Below are 23,260 nucleotides of genomic sequence, written 5' to 3'. Positions count from 1 at the left end.
TATATATACATACATATATATATATATATATATATATATATATATATATATATATATATATATACATATATATATATATATATATGTAGGTAAATAAATAAAATATCAAAATAAAAAATAAATGAAATATGCAAGTAAATAAATAATTTTAAAAACTTTTAAAATAAATAAATAAAGTTCCTTATAACATGTTTTTTATTGATTCAAAATATTATAATTTATTGAAAACCACAGACACCCCTCAATTTAATAAAATGATAATATGATTAAACATAATATGCAAAAAAATAAATAGATAATAAAGTTAATGAAATTCATCATGTTGTTTTTTTATTGTTATTTTATTCAAATAATTGTTCAATCAATATTATTTACTGGAAACCACACAAAAAATAAATAAATAAAACAGACTTGACCTTTGACAACCTGTCAATAGAAAGTGAAATAAACAAACTTCATGTTGTGTTTTTTTAATATAATTGATTTAGATGATTGTAATTAATGATTAAATTAAAACTACAGACAGTCCTCAATTTTCAAATGAAAAATAAAACAAAATATGCAAACAAATAAATCCATAATAAATTAATAAAGTTCTTTTTTGATTGATTCAAATTATAGTTGTCAACATTATTAACTGAAAACCACAGTGTTGAATTTCATATTAATATAAAAAATAAAATGAAACAACACAGTATATAAAGTTAATCAGTTAATCAAAGTTTATTATTAAGCTATATATAACATAAATAAATAAACAGTAAACAAACTTCTGGTCTGCTGCAGTGGATCAGATGAGATTTATCAAATAAAAATAAAAACAAAAAGTTGGACTTTAAATACCTCAAACAGATTTACATACAACCTCCAAACGACCTGTGAACGTTCAGGATTATAAAACGTCTTTCTGTTTTCAGTCTGTGTGTGAAAGTTGTTTCCGCGAGTAAAAACTCTTCTGCGTGTGTACAAATAAATAAAAAAAACAATAAATATAATAACATGATTCATTCTGGAGGAGCAGAGCCAACAAACACGTCTCTGAGCTGTAACAGCTGTTCAGCAGTAACAACGACTCACTGTGACCACTGGAGGGCAGAACACCGACATACTCATGTTCCTGATGATGTCACGTTAAAACATGATGATGTCACAGTGACACTGACCTTTGACCTTTTGGATACAAAATTTCATCACTTCATTATTTTATCCTGTCAAACATTTGTGTCAAGTTTTGTCATAATTACTGAATGAATTATTGAGTTATGGACAAAAACATGGCTTGTAGGGTCACAGTTCATTCTTGCGTCCAAGTGGATGTTTGTGCCAAATTGGACGCAAGGTCACAGTGACCTTTGACCTCCAAAATTTAAACAGTTCATTGTTAGGCCCAAGTGAACATTTGTGCCAAGTTTGAAGAAAATTCCCTCTAGACGTTTCACGTGAATGGGACGGACTAGGTCACCATAACCTTGACTTTTGACCACCAAGGTCTATACAGTTCATTGTTGACTCCAAGTGGACATTTGTGCCAAAGCTGAAAAAAAAACAAAGGGAAAGAAATCCCTCAAGGCATCCTTGAGATATTGAATTCACAAAAATGAGACAGACCAGGTCACAGTGACCTTGACTACTAAAATCTGATCAGTTCATCCTTGAGTCCATGTGGATGTTTGTGCCAAATTTGAAGGAATTTCTCTAAGATGTTCTTGAGGTAACACATTCATAAGAACAAGATGAACAAGGTCACCATAACCTTGACCTTTAAAAACCAAAATCGAAACAGTTCACTGTAAGGATAGACCGATACATCGGCCGGCCGATATATCGGGCCGATATTTGACTTTTTTACTTGTATCGGCATCGGCCGATATGCGTGTGGGTTCGCGGATTTATTTTTCCCTGGCATGATTTACAGACAGGCATCCACGGGCAGCTGTGTTGCCGGAAGACCCTGCAGCGCACATGCAGCGAATCCTACTGTGTACAGTAGTTGTTGTTTTATTTATGCTTCAGCTTAAATATTTGTTTATTTTATAAAGACATTACTGGAAGATTTAAGAGCACTGAACTCTTTTTTTTATTTGAATGTATAATAATAATAATAATAAAATTCTACCTGTTCTACCTCAACTTTCCATCTTGTTTTAGTATTTTTTACTGTTCAATAATTGTTTCTTATTTTAAACTTGAGACCTGTAATATTTGTTATCATTGTTTCATTTTTTTGATGTAAATTGAGGGAGCAAAAGCAGTATTGGCCCCAAATATCGGCTCAAGAAAATCGGCAGTCCATAATCGGTCATCGGCTAAGGGTGATGGAAAAAAATCGGTATCGGCATCGGCCCTAAAAAATCCATATCGGTCTATCCCTAGTTCACTGTTTAATCCAAGTGGACGTTTGTGCCAAATTTGAAAAAATTCCCTCAAGGTGTTCATGAGAATGAGATTGACATATGGATGGACACACAACCCAAAAACATAATGCCTCCAGCTTTAGAGGTGTAAAAGCAGGGAGTTTGGCAAGTTCCTGGACGGAGAGGCGTGTGTAGCCCCGTAAGCCTAACAGTTGAGGTTGTTGAGGTGTTTATTCTCATCACTGAACAATCCTTTTGAGAACGATTGGATCTGAGGACCAGATCAGACTCCATCACAACAGACCCCATCCAGTTTGGTCACATCATTCCAAACAGTCCAGGACAACAACCCGATCTCTGGCCTCTGGTCTACGGCGGGCACAGATGCGCGAAGGAGTTAAACTTCACCCCGTAGCCAAACCCAGGATACACAGGTTCGGTGAACGTGGTGTTGAAGGTGTGGAGGTGGATCAATGTGTCAGAGGAGACTCTGTAGAAGGACAGAGTCCCAGCAGGACAGTCCACATACACTGCTATTCTGTTAGAGGATGAAGGAAGAGGGATGAGCGTCCCACTGTTATTGTGCCAGGCGTTGTATCCTCCATCGGTGCAGCTCAGACACCAGGACCGGTCGTTCCCTCCGAATTTGGAGCTGTCGCGGTCTCCATTTCGTCCGATTGTCCTGTAGCTCACGGCGATATAAACCTTTCCCCCCCATTCCACCTCCCAGTAACATCGACCGGTCAGGCCATCTTCACACAGCACCTGAGGCCAGTAGTCAAACCTTTCCGGGTGGTCAGGGTACGGGTGCTCCTTCCTCAGGTCTGTCACCTTTCTGTTGTTTTCAGACAGCTGGAGGAATTTGTGCGCCGTGTTTGGGTCCAGTGTGAGCTCACAGTAATCTGATGAAGGCAACAAGACACAGAGTTTAGATTATTATTGGCCAATCCAACCAGAACTACCACCACGTGGACGTCTGTGCCAAATTTAAGGAAATTCCCTCAAAGTGTTCTTGAGATGTTGCATTTACGAGAATGAGACAGATGTAAGGTCATAGTGACCTTGACCTTTGACAACCAAAATCTAATCAATTTATCATTGAGTCTGACTAGACATTTGTGCCAAATTTTAAGAAAATCTCTGATAGTGTTTTTGAGAAATCACGTTTATGAGAATGAGCCAAATGCAAGATCACAGTGACCTTTGACCACCAAATTCTAATCTGTTCCTTGTTGAATCCATGTGGAAGTTTGTGTCAAATCTGGGGAAACTCCCTCAAAGTGTTCTTGAGATATCATGCTCATGAGAATGTGATGGATGTGAGGTCACAGTGAACTTGAACTTTGACCACCAAAGTCTTAACAGTTCATTGATGAGCCCAACTGGACGTCTGTGCCAAATTTGAGGAAATTCCCTCAACGTGTTTTTGAAATATCACGTTTACAAGAATGAGCCAGATAAAAGATCACAGTGACTTTAAACTACAAAATTGTGATCAGTTCATCCTCGAGTTGGACTAGATGTTTGTGCCAAATTTAAAGAATTTCCCTTGAGGTGTTCTTGAGATATCTAATTTACCAGGATGAGACACGCCGACCTGATAACGTAACTCCTCCGGCTACACCTGTCGCAGATGTAGAGGCATAAAAAGAAAAATAACATCATAGTGAGTAGAAACAGATTACAGGTTAACAAACTTACACTTCCTCAAACCTGGTTCCAACCACTGGACTCCACCGGGCTCCACCCTGAAAGAGTTAAATAGGGTTATTGTTAGAGCTGCAGTGATTGGCCAAGTGATCTGTTTTTCCAATGGAAGAAAATCAATTGACGGTCACGGTCACACATGCATGAAATTATCATTGGCGAATATTTGGCTTCCATTCAATGCGAGCAAATGGGTGAATAACATTCACTTCCAGTGGCAAAACAAATTTGCATCTTTGCATCGTGTGGAGTTCAACTTTGGTGAATGCTGGCGGATAAAGGCTCAACCAATAGCAAAGGGTTCTGTGTGGTTGACGTGTTTTTACCTGAAGTTTTCTGAGCACGGCCGAGATGGAGGAGACGCTGAATGTTGCTGTGTTTAGGCAACTGATGTCGTCTTATACTCGATATTAAAAATGCAAACTGCCCCACATGAGAGACGCTGCCTGACAGTGAGTCGAAAGACGGGCATGGAACGTCAGAACATGGACCATGTATCCGTAGGACCATATTTCACCACATGTATTAGCAAGCAGGGGCATGGGATTATGGGGTGCCAGGGTCGCTGCTACGAGCCATCCTGTCCCTTTATGAACACAGTGAGAGCTGTGTTCACATATGTAAAGTCAAACACGATTTCCGTGGGTGTTGGCCTCCACCAGGGATGTCCTTTGTCACCGATTCTGTTTGTGATATTTATGGTCAAGATCTCGAGGTGCACTCAGGGGGGATGAAGGGGTCCAGTTTGGGGATCTCAGACTTGGTTGTGGTTCTGTTGGCTTCATCACACATGCACTGGGGCGGTCTGAGTGTGAAGCGGTTGGGATGAGAGTCAGCACCTCCAAATCTGAGGCCATGGTTCTCTGCCGGAAACCGGTGGGTTGCTCCCTCCGGGTTGTGAGAGTTTTACTGCCTCAAGTGAGGGAGTTCAAGTATCTCAGGGTCTTGTTCATGAGTGAGGGAAGCATGGAGCGTGAGATGGATCTGCGGTTTGGTGCGGTGTGATGGCGCTGCGCCGGACCGTCGTGGTGACGAGGGAGCTGAGCCGGAAGATGAATCTTTCAATTTACTGGTCCATCTACGTTCCAACTCTGAGCTATGGTCATGAGCTCTGTGTAGTGACTGAAGGAAAGAAAGAATGAGGTTTAGCCTTAGAGATAGGGTAAGGTCTCTTCATACCTGAGAGTGTTCAGTCTCCAGTGTGGATCCTTCAGTCCAGCAGACAGCAGCGTCACTCCTGAGTCTCCTGGATGGTTGTAGCTCAGGTCCAGCTCTCTCAGATGGGAGGGGTTGGAGCTCAGAGCTGAGGCCAGAGAAGCACAGCCTTCCTCTGTGATCAGACAGCCTGACAGACTGTAAAGACAAATGACAAGTAGTCACATATAAAAAGCATATCATCGGCATATTGTTTTACCTAATGGTATGACTGGTACATAACTCCCTAACTTTTTCAGGCAGTGGGACAGGGACTGTGGTCGGGCAAAGACCGAGTCACGCTAATCCCTTGCACTGACACCTGGTTCTGGGGACGTGGAAAGTCGTCTCTTTGTTGGGGAGGGAACTGGAGCTGGTACCAGAGGTGGACCGTTCAGCTGTCTTGTAGTTCTCCCCCGAAAATAAGAGGGTCACCTCTGTGTCACAACATATTTATGAACCAAGCGGCAGCTCAGAGTAGTCTCCTGGTGGGGGTCCTAGAGAGTGCCTGAACACCTCAAGTCAAAGACAAATAATCAACCTTTTGGTTGTACTGAGGGTTGTCAGCCCTTGATAAGTGATAACTAACCATTTAACTTTGAAGAAAAAATGCAAAATGAAGCAAAACACAGAAGGCCTGTTGTTTGGTCAAAGGTCTATCCACTTAGAGGTGGTGAAATTTGAATGTTTTGCTTTATGTTGACTTTGTTGACAGACAGCCAGCTAGTCGCGTTGACACTTGGAAATATAGTGTCCATTGTGCAAATGTCGGTCTCCACTGGTTAGCTAATGTTAGCCTTGGCCGTTCTGCACTGTGAACAACCTTGGCCGGGTGGGAGCTAAATTAGCTAGTGGTGCTACTCATTTGCAATTTGTAAAGCTCTCCCGGTGACCGGACAACATTGCTGTGAGACATGGTAGCCACCCTCCAGTCTCCCCGCAAGCTTCATTTTGAGCCACAAAACCCCTTTAGCATTATTAACTAGCACCACGTGGCATGCTGGCACAGCTTACAGTGATGCCAAAAGAAGTTTGCAGCTCAAAGTCCAGCCGTTTACTCATTGGGACAACCTGCTGAAAGACTGGAAGGTGGACACCTGTTTCCACAGTAATGCTGTTGGGTCGGGATAGTGTAACTAGTGGTAATCACTGCATGAGAGGTGCAGCTAGCTGACATTAGCTCCCAGCAAACCAAGCTGGTGCACCGGCAAGGGTGAGGCCTAGCTAACTAGCTAGTGGAGACTGAAAGGTGGGCAGTGGGCACTATGTTTCCGAATGTTAACGTGGCTAGCGGGATGGCTATTTCCTACCAGGTCTATTTTTTGTTTTTTGTTTTTTTAAGATTATTTTTTCTGGGTTTTTTGTCTTTAATGTACAGGACAGAGTGAGACAGGGGTGAGAGAGAGAGCAGGGGTGTGACATGCAGAAATGGGTGCAAGCCTGAGTTGAACCTGCGACCGCTGCAGCGAGGCATCGCCTCTGTACATGGGGCGCCGGCACTATCCACTATGCACCACGGCCTTTTAGAGCCTCTCTGGGCAAGCGTACACCCTGGTGCTGTCCCAGAGTCTGGTAGGAGACTACAGAGTAGACCCAAAGCATGTTAGAGGGATTATCTTATCTGGCTTGCAACCACCTCAGATTTCTCCAAGAGGAGTTGGTGCACACCCCTTTACATATTTTCCCAAAGCAAAGGTACGTTATAGCCGGCACTATAAGTAAGCTAACAGGTGATTCTGGAGATAAGCGGACTGAATAAGTGACTGCATGTCTTAGTTAAAGAGATCTCTGCAGAAGTCAGATGTTAGCATCTGACTGTAGCCCCTGAAGATAAAGATTCAAACAACACAGGAGAAACAGAGAGAGGTGATCTGACCTGAGAGTTTCCAGAGTACAGTGTGGACTCTCCAGTCCAGCCAACAGCATTTTCACTCCTGAATCCTTCAGGTTGTTGTTACTCAGGTCCAGGTGTCTCAGACTGGAGGACTGGGAGCTGAGAACTGAGGACAGAGCTTCACAGCTTCTCTCTGAGAGGTTACAGCCGCTCAGTCTGGAGAGGAAATAATGAACAGAATTGAATCAATCAACAGCACATTTAAAGCACCATGAAATTAACAGAATTTCTACACACTTACAGAGCTTTGTTGGAGGCTTTGACCACTGGCAGCAGCCTCAGAAGAGCCTCCTCTGAAGCAGAGTATTTCTTCAGGTCAAACACGTCCAGATCTTCTTCTGATGACAGTAAGATGAAGACCAGAGCTGACCACTGAGCAGGAGACAGTTTATCTGTGGAGAGACGTCCTGAACTCAGGGACTGTTGGATCTCCTCCACTAGAGAACGATCATTCAGTTCATTCAGACAGTGGAACAGGTTGATGCTTCTCTCTGGACAGGGGTTCTCTTCAATCTTCTTCTTGATGTACTGGATTGTATCCTGATCCATCTTTGAGCTACTTCCTGTCTGTGTCAGCAGGCCTTGTAGAAGAGTCTGATTGGTCCCTTGAGAAAGACCCAGGAGGAAGCGGAGGAACAAGTCCAGGTGTCCATTTGGACTCTGTAAGGCCTTGTCCACAGCACTCTGGTAGAGATGTGGCGGTTCAGGACTGTCTCTAAATAGTTTATTCCATCGAGAGGTTTTTTGTTCCTCTGCCATCAGATTGACTCCAGAGTTGATGAAGGTCAGATGGACATGAAGAGCAGCCAGAAACTCCTGAACACTCAGATGGACGAAGCAGAACACCTTGTCCTTGTACAGTCCTCTCTCCTCTTTAAAGATCTGTGTGAACACTCCTGAGTACACTGAGGCTGCTCTGATATCGATGCCACACTCTGTCAGGTCTGATTCATAGAAGATCAGGTTGCCTTTCTGCAGCTGATCAAAAGCCAGTTTTCCCAGAGACTCAATCATCTTCCTGCTCTCTGGACTCCAGTGATGATCTGTCTCAGCTCCTCCATCATACTTCATGTTCTTCACTTTGGTCTGAACCACCAGGAAGTGGATGTACATCTCAGTCAGGGTCTTGGGCAGCTCTCCTTCCTCTCTGGTCTTCATCACATCCTCCAGAACTGTAGCAGTGATCCAGCAGAAGACTGGGATGTGGCACATGATGTGGAGGCTTCGTGATGTCTTGATGTGGGAGATGATTCTGCTGGCCTGCTCCTCATCTCTGAATCTCTTCCTGAAGTACTCCTCCTTCTGTGGGTCAGTGAACCCTCTGACCTCTGTCACCATGTCAACACAGTCAGGAGGGATCTGATTGGCTGCTGCAGGTCGTGTGGTTATCCAGAGGCGAGCAGAGGGAAGCAGTTTCCCCCTGATGAGGTTTGTCAGCAGCACATCCACTGAGGTGGACTCTGTAACATCAGTCAGGATCTCATTGTTGTGGAAGTCCAGAGGAAGTCGACACTCATCCAGACCGTCAAAGATGAACACAACCTGGAACTCTTCAAACCTGCAGATTCCTGCTTCTTTGGTTTCAGTAAAGAAGTGATGAACAAGTTCCACCAAGCTGTACTTTTTCTCTTTCAGCACATTCAGCTCTCTGAAAGTGAATGGAAATGTGAACTGTATGTCCTGGTTGGCTTTGTCTTCAGCCCAGTCCAGAGTGAACTTCTGTGTTAAGACTGTTTTCCCAATGCCAGCCACTCCCTTTGTCATCACTGTTCTGATTGGTTCATCTCTTCCAGGTGAGGCTTTAAAGATGTCTTCTTGTCTGATGGTTGTTTCTGGTCTGTCTGGTTTCCTGGATGCTGTTTCAATCTGTCTGACCTCATGTTCATCATTGACCTCTGCAGTCCCTCCCTCTGTGATGTAGAGCTCTGTGTAGATCTGATTCAGAAGGGTCGGGTTTCCTGCTTTAGCGATCCCCTCAAACACACACTGGAACTTCTCCTTCAGGTTAGATTTGAGGTTAAATTGGCACATGGCAGGAGATTCTGAAAGAACAAGCAACATTATTGAGTGTACTTCTGAAAAGCACCAGTGGCTCAACATAAAAAGTACCCTCCCCAAACCCTTTAGTTTCAGGGTCAATCTTCAGGTCTGGATTCTGGGATCGATCGTGAGTATAAAAACAGAAAAGGTCAGAAATGTGGGTGCGAGGGGCACCCACATTTCCCTCACTTGCATCTTTTCTCTGTATCTTGGTCCCCCTACTGAAGACGCAAGGACAGATGCAAAGAAAGAGGAATCAACGAAACATATCCGTCCATCCATGTATCCATTTTCTGCATCCCTCACTCCTCCTGAAGGGTACCCAAGGCTCTCCCAAGCCAGATTAGATATATGATTTTCCAGCATGTTCTAGGTCGATTCCTGGGTCTTCTACCAGTTGGATGTGCACAGAAAACCTAAAAAGGATGGTACCCTGTAAGATCCTGATCAGATGTTGAACCTTCTTAACCTGTTCATTTAAACATGGATGAGTAATACACCGAGCTCCATCCACATGGCTGAGCTTCTGATCCTATCTCTAAAGGCCCTGACACAACAAGCCAAAGGTCAATATTGGGCCACCTGTGAGCATCTGTTACCCTAGTCTTTGCGATGTGTCCTGCACCATTGGCCCTTGTTGGCTCTTGTTGGCCCTTGTCTGCTTTTTTTTCAGCCAATTCAGAAAGGGGTCAGTTGAGGTGGTTCAACACCTGATCAGGATCCTCCTGGGTGCCTCTCGTTAGAGGTGTTCCATGCATGTCCAACTGGTGGGTGGCCCCAGGTTAGACCCAGGGCACACTGGAGGGATTATAAAGCTCGTCTGGCATGGGAATGCCTTAGAATCCCCCAGGAGGACCTGGAACGTGTCACTGGGAAGAGGGATGTCTGGAATACTCTGCTCAGCCTGCTGCCCCTGCGACACGGTTTTGGGTAAGCTGTTAAAAATGGATGGACGGATGGATTCAGCAGTTGAAGACAGTCTTTTGGTTTCCCCTTTTTGAATGAGAAATACAGAAAATGTCACCGTCTGCTGGTATGATGAGTTTTGTCCTCTCATGCAGGTGCAGACAGCCTGTGCTGGTTGGCCATCGGCTGTAGTCTTTGCGGTGTGTTCATGTGCAACCTTTTGGCCAAGATACTGGCAACATAAGGGGGTGCAGCAGTCTGCTTTCACTACTGCTAGATCTTTGAAGGTGCTTTGGGGTGACTGGGCCTTTAGGGTAAGTCTAGGCTAAGGAGGCTTATTTTGGCCGCAATGTCATCCTTTTGGTCACAACCCAAAGCTCAGGACCATCGGTGAGGTCTGGAACATCACCATCTGCATTCTACCGTCACTCCTGAGATAACTGAACTAATGTGTCTTTTGTAAAATGTGATGTTTCACTAAGTTCTGAACCAGTTGGATTCGGGCTACTGCACACTGGCTACGACAGACGTCCAGAGGTTTCAGGGTCAAGCAAAGACTGAGTTGCGTGTTTTTTTCTATTTGCTCATTTAATGTTGTGGCAACCACCCCAGTATTCCCTTCACCTTCATTACTTCCCATCTTTCAACAGTCTACTCATGCTTCCAAACGTAACACCCACATCATTCACTATTCCAATCAGAATCTCTTACATTGCCTGTGCTGAGTGAATCCTGCGTCTGGGGAATGTCTAACTACGGCTCAGGGTTTGTTGGTTGTTTAGGACAGAATGCCAGATTTACCTTTGGATGTCTGGCTGCATTGTTAAGTCTGGGATATTGTACCGTTGGTAGAGCACCGGTGTCACCAATGATGAGGAAATTCAGTCAGTGCTGGACGGAGCAGTGAGTGACAACAACCCATACCATGTCTGAAGGGTTACTGTTGGTTCCAAAGGAAAGTGTTTGGTGGAAACGGGGCTTAAGAGGAGCAGTCCAAAATGACTCAGTTTGAGACATTATAAAAAAACAGGCCAACAAAAACAGACACAAGTGATTCCTCTTGAGATTAATAGACAAGCTTAGAGAAGCTCCGGGAACAGTGCAGTTACCTCCATGTGCTGCAGTCGGCTCCCGGGGATGGGAGCTGTTTGCTGGTGGATTTATGGAGCAGAGGATGAAGTTATTGGAGGGTGAGACTTTTTGGATTGTCGGCAGGGGCCGGCAAGCTAACGACTATCTGACTGTCGGGACTAAGCCTCATCCTCTCCAAAAGTGCAGCTGCAGGCTACTGCTAAGCTACACTGTGTTATCTTTTAAGTACTATTATATTACCTTTAAAAAGTAGCCCAAATTGATTCCTAATGAGACGTACTACGAAATTTGGCCAGCAAAAACAAGTGATTCTTCTTGTGACTAACAGACAAGCTTAGTAAGGTTTGTGCTGCAGTTGGTTTTTTGGGATGGATGGCCTAGGGGACATGTAGTTTGCCAGTGGAATTACGGAGTGGAGGATGAAGTTGTTGGAGGGTAAAACAAAAAAAGATGGACTTTTGGCTCATTACCAGGGGTTAGCAAACTAAAGACTGCCAGGACTTTGTGTCTCTTTGACGCCAAATGTGCAGCTGCAGGCTACCGGTAAGCGGTTTGCTGGAGGATGAAGTTGTTGGAGGGTCAAACTACCAATGGTGGACTTTTTGCCTGCTACCAGGACTTTGACTCTAAAACTGCATCTGCAGGCTACAGGTAAGCTACACTGTGTCGTCTTTAAAGTGATGTGTTAGTTTTCTTCAGACTTGTGAAAGCAGGCGGGGTGTAGAGAACGGAGCCTAAGTCTTTAAATGGTTGGGAAAACCCTGCGGTTTATTCTGGAATCATGTTGGTCAAATTGTTGATGATGTTTTGCACTAAATGAGCAATCCTTATTTAGCAGACCAAACAGGAAGTACAGCTCGACCAACAGGGACCAAAGAATATGAACCTCCTGTTAAAGCTTTATAGAAATCCTCTTACTGCTCTGCAGACAGTCAGCCAGCTCCTCCTGCTTCATTCTCCTCAGGAAGTGCAGTGTGATCTTCAGAAATGCCTCTCTGCTGCTCCTCCTCTGCTCTTCATCCTCACCCTCCAACACCTCCTCATCCTCCCTCTGACTCTCGAAGCATTCTGGGTAATGTGAACTCAGAACCTTCTAAATCTTCTTCAGCTCGTTCTTCACAAAAGTGAGGATGTTCTCCTCCAGCAGCTGGAACAGAATATTATATGAATGACACACTCAAACATCAGATCCATGTTGGACACACTGACAATCCACTGGTGTAAAAAGTGCAGCATGGAGATGATTGTGAACAGAATAGATGTCAAAGTAGTTGTTGTACATGTACAGACCATAAATATGGAGTCCAGGTGTGTTTGATGCTGCTGGGCAGACTGACCACTGGGAACCTCTGAGCTCTCCTGGTCCACTCTGTGGAGGAACCATCAACAATCAGCTCACATTATGTCTGTCCACACAGAGACACTGTCCACACAGAGACACTGTCCACACAGAGACAGACACTGTCCACACAGAGACAAACACTGTCCACACAGAGACACTGTCCACACAGAGACAAACACTGTCCACACAGAGACACTGTCCACACAGAGACAGACACTGTCCACACAGAGACACTGTCCACACAGAGACACTGTCCACACAGAGACACTGTCCACACAGAGACAGACACTGTCCACACAGAGACAAACACTGTCCACACAGAGACACTGTCCACACAGAGACACTGTCCACACAGAGACAGACACTGTCCACACAGAGACAAACACTGTCCACACAGAGACACTGTCCACACAGAGACAAACACTGTCCACACAGAGACACTGTCCACACAGAGACAAACACTGTCCACACAGAGACAAACACTGTCCACACAGAGACACTGTCCACACAGAGACAGACACTGTCCACACAGAGACAAACACTGTCCACACAGAGACACTGTCCACACAGAGACAAACACTGTCCACACAGAGACACTGTCCACACAGAGACACTGTCCACACAGAGACAAACACTGTCCACACAGAGACACTGTCCACACAGAGACACACACTGTCCACACAGAGACAAACACTGTCCACACAGAGACAAACACTGTCCACACAGAGACACACACAAGGTCAAGGTACAGCCAAACTTTCAGTGCACTTCTGGTCTTGTTATAAATGTGCACTATTGGAATTGTTTTATAAATGTGAGAAGTAAACATTCTGTACAAACAGTAAACAACAGTTTACCCCAGTCTATGAGAGACGAGTCCATCTGTAAATGCCAGGGGTTCAGACTTTGAATGGTTGCTCTTAAGGGACACACAGCTGAGTTCAGATCCAGGGTCAGGGGACACTGGTCTCTGATGGATTCTGGAGAACCAGGGAGGGAAATTCACTTTTCAGTCTTCAGACACAGAAGAGAAACAAGCAGCGATCAACAAGAAAAACAAAACAAGGTTCAACATGTACTTCTACTTCAGACCTGACTCAGACTCGGTATCAGCAGGTACTCAGTATCAAAGGTCTCCGATCTGGATCAGGACGAAACATCTCCAGTTAAAAGATGAATGTTATGGACCGCTCACCTTCGCTCAGGACAGAAGAGTCTGTCTTTAAACAGAAGAGGTTCAGACTTCGACTGGTCACTTCTGAAGGACACACAGCTGGGACAAAGTCCAGGTCCAGGTTCAGGTTCAGGTCCAGGTCCAGGATCGAGTTCAGGTCCAGGTCCAGGTAAATTCCTGAGAAACACAGCAGAGGCTACTGCTTTCTATGGCGCACATATCACAAACACACACTCAGGCATGTCTTATTTTTGGAAGGAAGCATAAATGTGAGGATCTGATGCACTTTCCTGTTCAATGTAACAGAGCAAAGATACAGTAAGTGTTCTGATGTTTCACTTGAATGTAAACTGGAACAGTCTGTAGTCTTTATACAAGCGTGTACATTTAGTCTGAATGTAAACGTTTACTTTTAGAAAAATTCAACCAAAATAGTTTCACATTCACCTTTTGTCAACCCGCTTATCAGATTTATCTTTTATATAAATGTAGCGTAGACGACTACAAATACTCCTGAAATAGTGTTTACGTATACTCTAAGTTGTACCAGAGTATTCGTACGGTGTGTTATTTGCACCTTTATTGTGAACACAGCTGAGTACAACAATAATTTGTGCTGAGACAGACTGACGTGACTCCTCTCACAGTGTTTCTGTTTTATATGTATTGATGTAATATAATTTACACGATGAGGAGAAATGACGAAGACTTACGTTTTGAAAGAAAGTTGCGTCTCAGATGGAACCGGTAGAGTCATGGTGGACTCACATATCAACATCCTGTCAGACAACAAACACACATTAAATATTAATCTAACACAATACATATTAAGAATAATGTCTTCACACAGGACCTGATACAGCTGTAATGGAGAACTTTGGCGACACCTTGTGGTTAAAACGGTGAACTGCACGTTATTTATTGACTCCGACTCAGATAATGAATAGTTTGATTCTCACCCTCACAGACAGAATCATTTTATCAACACAGAAGAAATCACGCTGTTAATTTGCAGTAAAAAAAAAAAAAAAGATAAAGAAAAAAGGTAAAACACAAATAGTCAAATTGAAAAAAGTAGATTTAAATTAATAATGATAAAATAAATGAAACTGTACCTTCCTGTATGTAAAAAGGATGTGGAAATTGTATTTATGTGGATTTAATACAACTTCTCCAAACTACACAATTCAGTTGAATATTCATTGTTTACACAGGTCTATATCTTTATTTATATATTTCTATATCATTCATAAAATCTGCAGGATTATAATTTCATGAAAAATTGCAGTGTGCACAACTCCAAAAAAACTTTGAACAACAAATAGGAGTGCAGGGTTGTGGTGAGGATCCAAAAACAAAACAAACATCGGCACTCACACATAAACTCTATTAATTCAATGGTAGCAAAATAAAGAGAAACATTTCAGCTCCATCATCAGCGTGTTGTAACAGGCAGGAAGGACATGTTATGTAACTAGGTGAGGTTTAATCAGGACAGTGAACACATAATGACATGATAGGATCCATCTGTGAATGAATGAATGAACTGCCCAGCAGTGACCTCTGCCAAAAAGGAGGAGTGCCCATAATTATATGTAAGCCGGTGTCACAAACTGAAATGTGACAAAATTCCAAGCTAAAGCTTCGATGTCTCTGAGGGGCAATTTGAGATACAGACAGTTGTCACAAGTTCGACATAACACACAGTATCCAGAGTCACACACTGTCAGGGGTAAATCATGGACAGTTAATGGTCACTGCTGGTTAAGGTAAGTGACACAGCAGACAGGACAAAGGACGATCTGTAATGCTTTGTGCTGCATTTAAGGAGGCAAAACCTCCACTGATGGAAGTGTCTGAAACTCAACACGGAGGGGAGACAACAGGCCAGTGACAATCTTACAAAGGAGGACCACGCTTGTTTGTTTTGCTATGGAAGCTAACGTTAGCTAATGTGCTAAAAAGTTAGCGTTGCAGAGAAATCCAATATTCCTCTTAATCCCTCCCCAGTTTCTGATGAGGTGGACATGATAACCCTTAATACACATAACCTTATTCATCCCTACAACAGGAAATACTTTTTCCCTAACCTGATATGAAGTGTGCGCTGCACATGTGAGCATTTTTGATGATGGCCTCCGTCCAGTCCTTTGGTCTTATCACATTTAACCATAGCTGTCTTTGTTTTTGTTGACCCACAGAATCCATTTTCAGTCAGACATCTGGACGTCAGAGATCAACGGACCTCTTTTTCCCCTCCCCAAAATTAAGCAGAACTTTGGAGCGTAATTTCCAAAGAATTATCATTGATATGCAAACGGTGATTTGTGGGGTGGAGTTTTCCTTGAAGCCTCTGAAACCTGGAGCGACGTCACTTTTCCTGAGCTGCTTTCAGATGCCTTTTGCAGGGTTTTAAACGTTTGAACCCTGAGCAACGTTTTCTTTCAAAAACATGGGAGAACAGGGAGTGAGACACTTGGTAAGAAATGTCCCACAAATTGTAAAAAATAAAAAATCAATAAAATCAAAATGAAAATTATAAATAATAAATAATAATAACAATTTAAATAAATATTTTAAAAAAAACTAGGGAAGAGACTATATTTATAACTAGTTTTAAATATTTGAAATTATGGTACAGAATTATTATAATTTTTAAACACCTTCTCCAGGTCAGTTCCTTCTTTATTTATTTCATTACATCTTATTTTCATTTATTTTCTTGTTTTTATTTATTTATTTCATTTCAATTTTACTTATCTTGTTTTTATTTATTTATTCAGTATCATTTTATTGTTAGTTATTTTTGTTTTTATTTATTTATATATTTAATCATCTTTATTTCATTTTATTTTGACCTTTTTCTTATTTTTTATTTAGATATTTATTTACTTTATTTCTTTTTATTATTATTATTATTTATTTATTTATTTTTACATATTTTCTTGTTTGCATTTATTAATTTATTAATTTTCATCATTTTATTTTTACTTATTTCCTTGTTTTGATTTATTTATTTAACATTGCTGGCTGAGTTCTTCCTGTTTTTGAAAGACACCATGTTACAAAGGGTTAACCGGGTCAGGAGCGCGCGGGCGGTGACGTCAGCCCGGCCGGTTTCGGTGTCCCAAACAAACAAACAAACAAACACCTAAGAGAAAGTGATGGGATTTATGTGACTGCACACCTGTACAGGTGAGTTTTAAACGGCCCTGTTTCTATGACAATGAACGTGACGTCAGAGGAGAGAAGAATAATCAAATGTTAAAACTTCACCTTTAATCCGGAGAGAAGAAGAAGAAGAAGAAGAAGAAGCTGCATCTTCACCGGGAATCTGCCGAGGAGTGATCACGAGCCTTCTCACGCCTACACACCTCAGTGACGTATATCCGGTGACAGAGCTCACGCATTATGCAGTTTATACCACCAGAGGGCGCCACGTCATCACCAACGTAGAGAGATGCGCCTCATTTACAGCACGGTTACAACACTGCAGCATTTAAACTCCAAGAAGCTGAGAATACTTGAGTACTTTTACTATTAAAAGTACGCCGAACGATGCGTCAGCACTTCCGGTTTGCAGTGACGTCATGCACGTACAGACAGCTGCCACTGAATTAATGTGACTCTGAAGAAAACTTAAAAATGTCGAGATTTTCAAGCAGGTTCGGCAGAAGGACAGAAAGGGCGTCTTTTCTTTCTTTTTTTTTTACCACAAGAGGAGAATGAAATAAAAACCGGTGAAATGATTTGTGCTGTCTGTAACGATGGTAAATAACAAACACACAACATCCACACATGATAAGTTGTTTATTGGTGACACACACTTCTTACAGTCATGTCTGATGCTTTGGATGGAGACAAGTTACCATAGATGTTGTTCACATTAAAGAAACAGTGGAATATGACACACACACACACACACATGAAACACGTGTTTTCAGATCAGTGTGAGGTGCACTTCCAGATGACGTCATGATCTCTGATGTCCATCCAGAGCAAACCTCCACAAATCCAGTTAGAAATCATGAGGAAAAAAAGCGCTGGAGAACTTCCTTGAAAATCCTCTTGTTTTTAGGTTTTCTTCAGTGTCGCAATGATCCAGTGATAATTATGTGAACATGTATGAGTTCACTGAGGAGAGGAGCTGGTGACGCATCATTCGGCGTATTTTAACTACAACATGCTGCAGAAGCAAGCCTTGCCTTTCGAGGATAAACAGGCAGCCGGTGGCGACAGCATGAGCCCTGGGTTTTAGACTGTATCTGTTGCTATGTTAACAAACTGATCACCATTCAAAGTATGCCGAATTATGTGTGAGTAGCTCCTGTTTGCAGCGAGCTCATGAATGAACAGACAGTTGTCACTGGACTAATGTGACACTGAGAGAAACTTTAAAACGTCAAGATTTTCAAGGAAGTTCTGCAGCGCCTTTTTTCTCTGATTCCTAAGTGGATTTTTGGAGGCATACTCATACTGGACATGAGAGATAATGATGTCATATGGAGGGGAAAGCCAAACTGAATCTAAAAATGTGTGTTTCATGTCAGTGTGTTCCCGTTTTACTGAGTTAACACACTTTAAATTCTTTGATAATGATCTAAACCAAACATGGATCTGATTACCTCATGAATCTACTCCATTGTGTTTGAGTTTAATACTGCTCAATAAAAAGTTCCTCCACACATGATACAAACTCTGTTCTGAATTTTCAAACTTTTCCTGACCTAAAAAAAAAAAAGACTTGTTTTCTTTCCCCTGTAAGGAGGTCAAGCTGCTCTGGTTTCAGTCTCTTGAGCGTTTTCTCCAGCCAGGACAAAAGAGGGGAAAAGACAAGAGGATCAGATTTCAGCAGGAGTCAGCCGTCTGGAACAAAGCCACGTTAACTCCTCTTCTATAAACGCAGATTAAATATGTGTGTTTCATCAGCTTCAGCCAGGCTTTAAAATACACTTTATTCTGAAAAACTGTACGAGTCAGGAAGCGTAAAAAATAACAGAAAACACTCCTTAAAAGAAGATTTTACAAAGTCTTATAAATACATGAGGACATTTACAGAATAGCAATAAAATGAGGCAGCTTTGCAGAAGAAGCGCAAAACTGTAAAATCAGGACAACGTTCCTGTAAATAAAAACAGGAAAGATAAAAGACTCACAGTTTGTTTAACGCTCAGCTTACAGGTCTGTGACTCTGGTAATCACCTTACAAATCCTGGAAAGAAGAAGGTAATTGTTATACACACAGAAAAAAAACAAACAAACACAAAGAGTCTCAAAGACGTTCTGATGCGCTTTTCTCCCGACAAATTCTTACTAGATTTACGGACATTTCTTCTGCATGAACAGCAGAAATAATGAAATCCTCCCTAAATGGAAGTCACACTGAATCTAAAAATATCTGTTTCACGTCTGTGAGTTCATGTTTCACTGAGTTACCGACAGAAGAAGAAGAAGAAGTGCACTTTTTGGTGCAAACTGAAGCAATGAGTCTCAGAGTGTTTTTTAATGCGTCAGATGACAGAGACTAACTTCCTGTTGTTTTTACAGCACCTCTGGTCCATTTATTCAAGTTCGTGCTCTGTACAAATTTTTATTTTTGCACTTAAACATGTGTTCACATAACCGAACATTGAGCTGATTCCAAAACTTTATATGTTACACAACAATTAAAAATCATTTACTGCGAAAAAGTGCAAAATATTTACTGGTTCCAACTTGTTAAATTTACTGGGCGCATAAAGTCCAGAAAAGTCAAATTTTGTATCATCTCATGCACACAAGTTACTGTGAGGTGGGAACAACTTGTCTCGTGCGCGCAAAAATTATCAAGTGGATACAAGTTAAAAAATTCTGTGCAAAAGTTATTTTGATGGGTAAACAAATTACTGACTTGTGTGCAAAAATCGTTATAAGCCGGCAATAAGTTATGAACAAACAAAATTATTATGAGTAAACAAGTTATTTACTTCTGCGCAAAAAATATTATCAGGTGGAAAAAAGTTATTAATCTCGGCGCAAAATTATCATTTGGAAACAAGTTAATGACTTTTATGAGGTGGAAACAAGTTATTAACTCATGCGCAAAAATTATTATGCAGTGGAAACTTTTGCGCAAAAAATATAAGATGACAACAATTCATTAACTAGGGCGCAAAAAAATTATGAGGTGGAAAAAATGTACTCAGGTAGAAACAAGTTATTAACTTGTGCACAAAAACTATTATGAGTTGGAAACAAGTTATTAAAATGCACGCCAAAATTATTACGATGTGGAAACTGGTAATTTACTAGTGGAAAGAAGTTATTAACCTCGGTGCAAAAATGATTATAATGTGGAAAACAAGTGCACAACTCCACGCTAAAATTATCAGATGGAAACAAAATATTAACTTGAGCGCAAAAATGATTCTAAACTAAAAACAAATTATTAACCACTGTGCAAAAATTGTAAGGGGGAAACCATCTATGAAATTGCGCTCTAAAATTATCAGGTAGAAACAAGTTATTAACTTGTGTGCAAAAATTATTATGATGTGGAAACAAGTGTGCATCTTTCACTCTAAAATTATCAGGTGGAAACAAAATATCAACTTGAGCGCAAAAATGATTTTAAGCTGGAAAAAAAATATTAACCTCTGTGCAAAACCTATAAAACAAGCTATGAAGTAGCGCACTAAAATTATGAACTGGAAACTTGTTCATACCTTGTGCGCAACAATTATTATGAGGTGGAAAGAAATTTTACCCTCTGCGCAAAAATTATCAGGCGGAAACAAGTTATTAACCTTGGTGCAAAATTATTTGTAATAATAATGACTTGTGCACAGAAATGATTATGATATGGAAACAAGTGCGCAATTTGCACGCAAAAATTATCAAGTGGAAACAAAATAGTAACTGGAGCCTAAAAATGATTATAAGCTGTTAAAATGATTGTGCAAAGAATATTATCAGGAGGAAACAAGCTATGAAATAGCGCGCTAAAATTGTCAACTGGAAACAAGTTATTAACTTTAGCACAAAAATTATTATTAGGTGGAAACAAGTTGTTAAAGTCCTAAAGGGGGATAAAAAAGCACAACATTTTGACACTTAACAGCCTCCGTAGAACGTAACAATAAAATGGTTTTCATGATTTTCTATGATGTAAACTTGTAAACTTTGAGTCAGTCAGACAAAACAAGACGTCATCTTTGGCTCTGAGAAACAACATCAACATTCTAAACAAATAATCGATAAATAAATGTGATGTTTTTAAACAGGAAGTCACAGACCTGTAAAGTGAAACTAGAATTTAGAAAAGCTACACATGTAAAATTAATTGTAACTTCAGTTCGAAAACATAAAAACCAGGACGTGGTTCCCGAGTGTACGTGTCCTTACTGAGTCTGATGTGAGACGACTCGGAGCGTCCACGTCTCAGATATCCATCTGTCCTCAGGCTCAGTAACAAAATGGTGTCCGTATGTCTGGGTACCGCCCACCTCTACACCGTCGTCTCGCCCTGGTTGTTGCCGCTCAGTCTTTTATAAAACCTGCGCCACGACTGCAGCGTCTTCCCAGACCAGATCCAGAAGCTGGACGTGATCCCCACAATCATGGTCATCAGGTATTTGATCATGAACACGGTAAAGTCCGGCGTCAAAGGCGCAAAGTTCCTGGCCGGGCATGGCATTGCGAAACGCTTGCATGTCTGCAGGCGCCATGTCCTCTCCCACTGCGGCCGGAAGGCCTGCTCATAGAAGTAGCAGGCGATGACGATGGTGGCGGGCACCGTGTAGAGCACGCTAAAGACGCCGATCCGCACCATCAGCTTCTCCAGCTTCTCCGTCTTGGTGCCATCGTGCTTCATGATGGTGCGGATGCGGAAGAGCGACACAAAGCCTGCCAGCAAGAAGGAAGTGCCAATGAACAGGTAGACAAACAGTGGCGCCAGGACGAAGCCGCGCAGGGCGTTCACGTTGTAGATCCCCACGTAGCAGACACCAGTGAGCAGGTCGCCATCCACCTGCCCCATGGCCAGGATGGTGATGGTTTTCACTGCTGGTACCGCCCATGCTGCCAGGTGGAAGTATTGTGAATTGGCCTCGATGGCCTCGTGGCCCCACTTCATCCCGGCAGACAGGAACCAGGTGAGCGACAGGATCACCCACCAGATGGAGCTCGCCATGCCGAAGAAGTAGAGGATCATGAAGAGGATAGTGCAGCCCTCCTTCTTGGTGCCCTGGGCCACCATCTTGTAACTGTCGCGGCTCAGCTGGTGGTCGATACACACCACCCTGTCCTCCAACAGGAATCCAGCAGCGTACGCCAGCGCCACCATGAAGTAGCAGCCGGACAGGAAGATGATCGGCCGCTCCGGGTATCGAAACCGTGTCATGTCCACCAGATAGGTGAGAACAGTGAAGAGGGTGCTCATGCAGCACAGGATGGACCAGATCCCGACCCAGAGCCGACCGAACCTCAGCTCCTCCTCTCGGAAGTACATCAGTCCGTTTGGTTTGGAGGTTTCGCAGGGGGCACCACAGTCTTTCGCCCCCAGGAAGTGGTAGTTGAGGTAGGGCGGCACCTTGAGCTGCAGCGGGCAGGAGAAGGGCTGGTCGGTCCAGACGTGCGGCGGCAGGGTCACCAACTCCGGGACGTTGGGTGTCGGGTCGGAAGTGGTTCTCTCTGAGTCGGTCGTGTTCTGGCCAACGCAGATCTCTCCTGCGCCGTGGACTGGGAAGTTCTCGCAGCGCAGCCTCTCCGGCCACTGGAACCCAAATTTGTTCATGAGCGCCTCACAGCCCTGGCGTGCCCGTTCACACAGAGACCGGCAGGGGGGGATGGCCTGCTCCAGGACGGTGCACACCGGCGCGTACATGGAGCACAGGAAGAACTTCAGGTCGGTGGAGCACTGGACTTTGACCAGTGGGTAAAACTGGTGCACCTCCAGCCCAGCGTCCTCCTGGTTGGTGTGTCCCAGCAGGTTGGGCATGATGGTCTGGTTGTAGGCGATGTCGGTGCAGAGCGGGATGGAGATGGGCTGACAGAAGCCGTGCTCCGGGACCCAGATCCCCTTCTCGTACTGAGCTGCGCACAACTGGAGGAGGAGAGCGGAGAGCAGGGCGCAGAGCCGCCGCCAGCTTCCCCCCACCGTCATGACCAATGATCGGAAGACCAGTCTCCTCAGAGTACTGACAGGCTCCAGCAGCAGCAGGAGGAGGAGGAGGAGGAGAGTCCTGCTCCTGCTGCACTCCTTTAATACTCCCAGAAAACGGAGGCTTGTCCCGGCAGCCCGGAGACACGGAGTCCGGTCACCTCACGGACCGACAGCTGAGAGCAGCAACAGATGTGAACTCCTCCTCCTCCTCCTCCTCCTCTCTTTAACTCCGGGCTCGTGAGCTCCTTCAGGACTCCTCAAATGTCCCGAGAGAGTCTTGCGCTCCCACTGAACGTCCGCAGTGGCGCGAAAACAAACTTTGTCAATGAGTAAACAGTTTAAGATGCACGAGAGTTCTGCACAATAAAACTTATCACACACACACACACACACACACACACACACACACACACAC

General features: G+C 43.1%; 2 protein-coding genes across 3 annotated transcripts; both read right to left on the bottom strand.

Moving 5' to 3' along the window:
* Window positions 1–699: 699 nt before the first annotated feature.
* On the bottom strand, window positions 700–17,164 carry LOC117249947 (NLR family CARD domain-containing protein 3-like). Of its 2 annotated transcripts, XM_033615844.2 has the most exons (11): window positions 16,980–17,164; window positions 14,417–14,482; window positions 13,725–13,880; window positions 13,387–13,509; window positions 12,478–12,556; window positions 12,106–12,334; window positions 7,391–9,191; window positions 7,132–7,305; window positions 5,241–5,414; window positions 4,056–4,102; window positions 700–3,256 (listed from the first exon to the last, which is right to left on the bottom strand). In XM_033615844.2, the coding sequence occupies exons 6-11, from the start codon at window positions 12,140–12,142 to the stop codon at window positions 2,724–2,726; spliced, it is 2,766 nt and encodes a 921-aa protein (XP_033471735.2). In that variant the 5' UTR covers window positions 12,143–12,334; window positions 12,478–12,556; window positions 13,387–13,509; window positions 13,725–13,880; window positions 14,417–14,482; window positions 16,980–17,164; the 3' UTR covers window positions 700–2,723. The 2 variants fall into 2 exon arrangements, with proteins under 2 accessions (XP_033471735.2, XP_078021870.1); XM_078165744.1 differs by lacking the exons at window positions 13,387–13,509; window positions 13,725–13,880; window positions 14,417–14,482; window positions 16,980–17,164 and having other exon boundaries at window positions 12,478–12,792.
* Window positions 17,165–18,639: 1,475 nt separating this feature from the next.
* LOC117249964 (frizzled-7-A-like) lies at window positions 18,640–23,225 on the bottom strand. The gene is made up of 2 exons (XM_078165775.1): window positions 21,087–23,225; window positions 18,640–18,915 (listed from the first exon to the last, which is right to left on the bottom strand). Exon 1 carries the CDS (start codon window positions 22,843–22,845, stop codon window positions 21,190–21,192), a length of 1,656 nt encoding a protein of 551 aa, XP_078021901.1. The 5' UTR covers window positions 22,846–23,225; the 3' UTR covers window positions 18,640–18,915; window positions 21,087–21,189.
* Between the last annotated feature and the right edge of the window lie 35 nt (window positions 23,226–23,260).

Source organism: Epinephelus lanceolatus, chromosome 24 (genome assembly GCF_041903045.1).
Source record: "Epinephelus lanceolatus isolate andai-2023 chromosome 24, ASM4190304v1, whole genome shotgun sequence".
Taxonomy (NCBI): domain Eukaryota; kingdom Metazoa; phylum Chordata; class Actinopteri; order Perciformes; family Serranidae; genus Epinephelus; species Epinephelus lanceolatus.
Note: the sequence above shows the minus strand (reverse complement) of the source record. Positions and strands in the feature narration are given on the sequence as shown.

Excerpts from the sequence above, each read along its gene's own strand:
- LOC117249947 (XM_033615844.2), bottom strand. The coding sequence starts at position 12,142 with ATGAAGCAGGAGGAGCTGGCTGACTGTCTGCAGAGCA. Across the intron at positions 7,306-7,390 it reads AAAGCCTCCAACAAAGCTCT|ACTGAGCGGCTGTAACCTCT; the intron begins GTAAGTGTGTAG and ends TTTCCTCTCCAG. Across the intron at positions 4,103-5,240 it reads TGGAGACTGAACACTCTCAG|GGTGGAGCCCGGTGGAGTCC; the intron begins GTATGAAGAGAC and ends TAACTCTTTCAG.
- LOC117249964 (XM_078165775.1), bottom strand. The coding sequence starts at position 22,845 with ATGACGGTGGGGGGAAGCTGGCGGCGGCTCTGCGCCCTGCTCTCCGCT.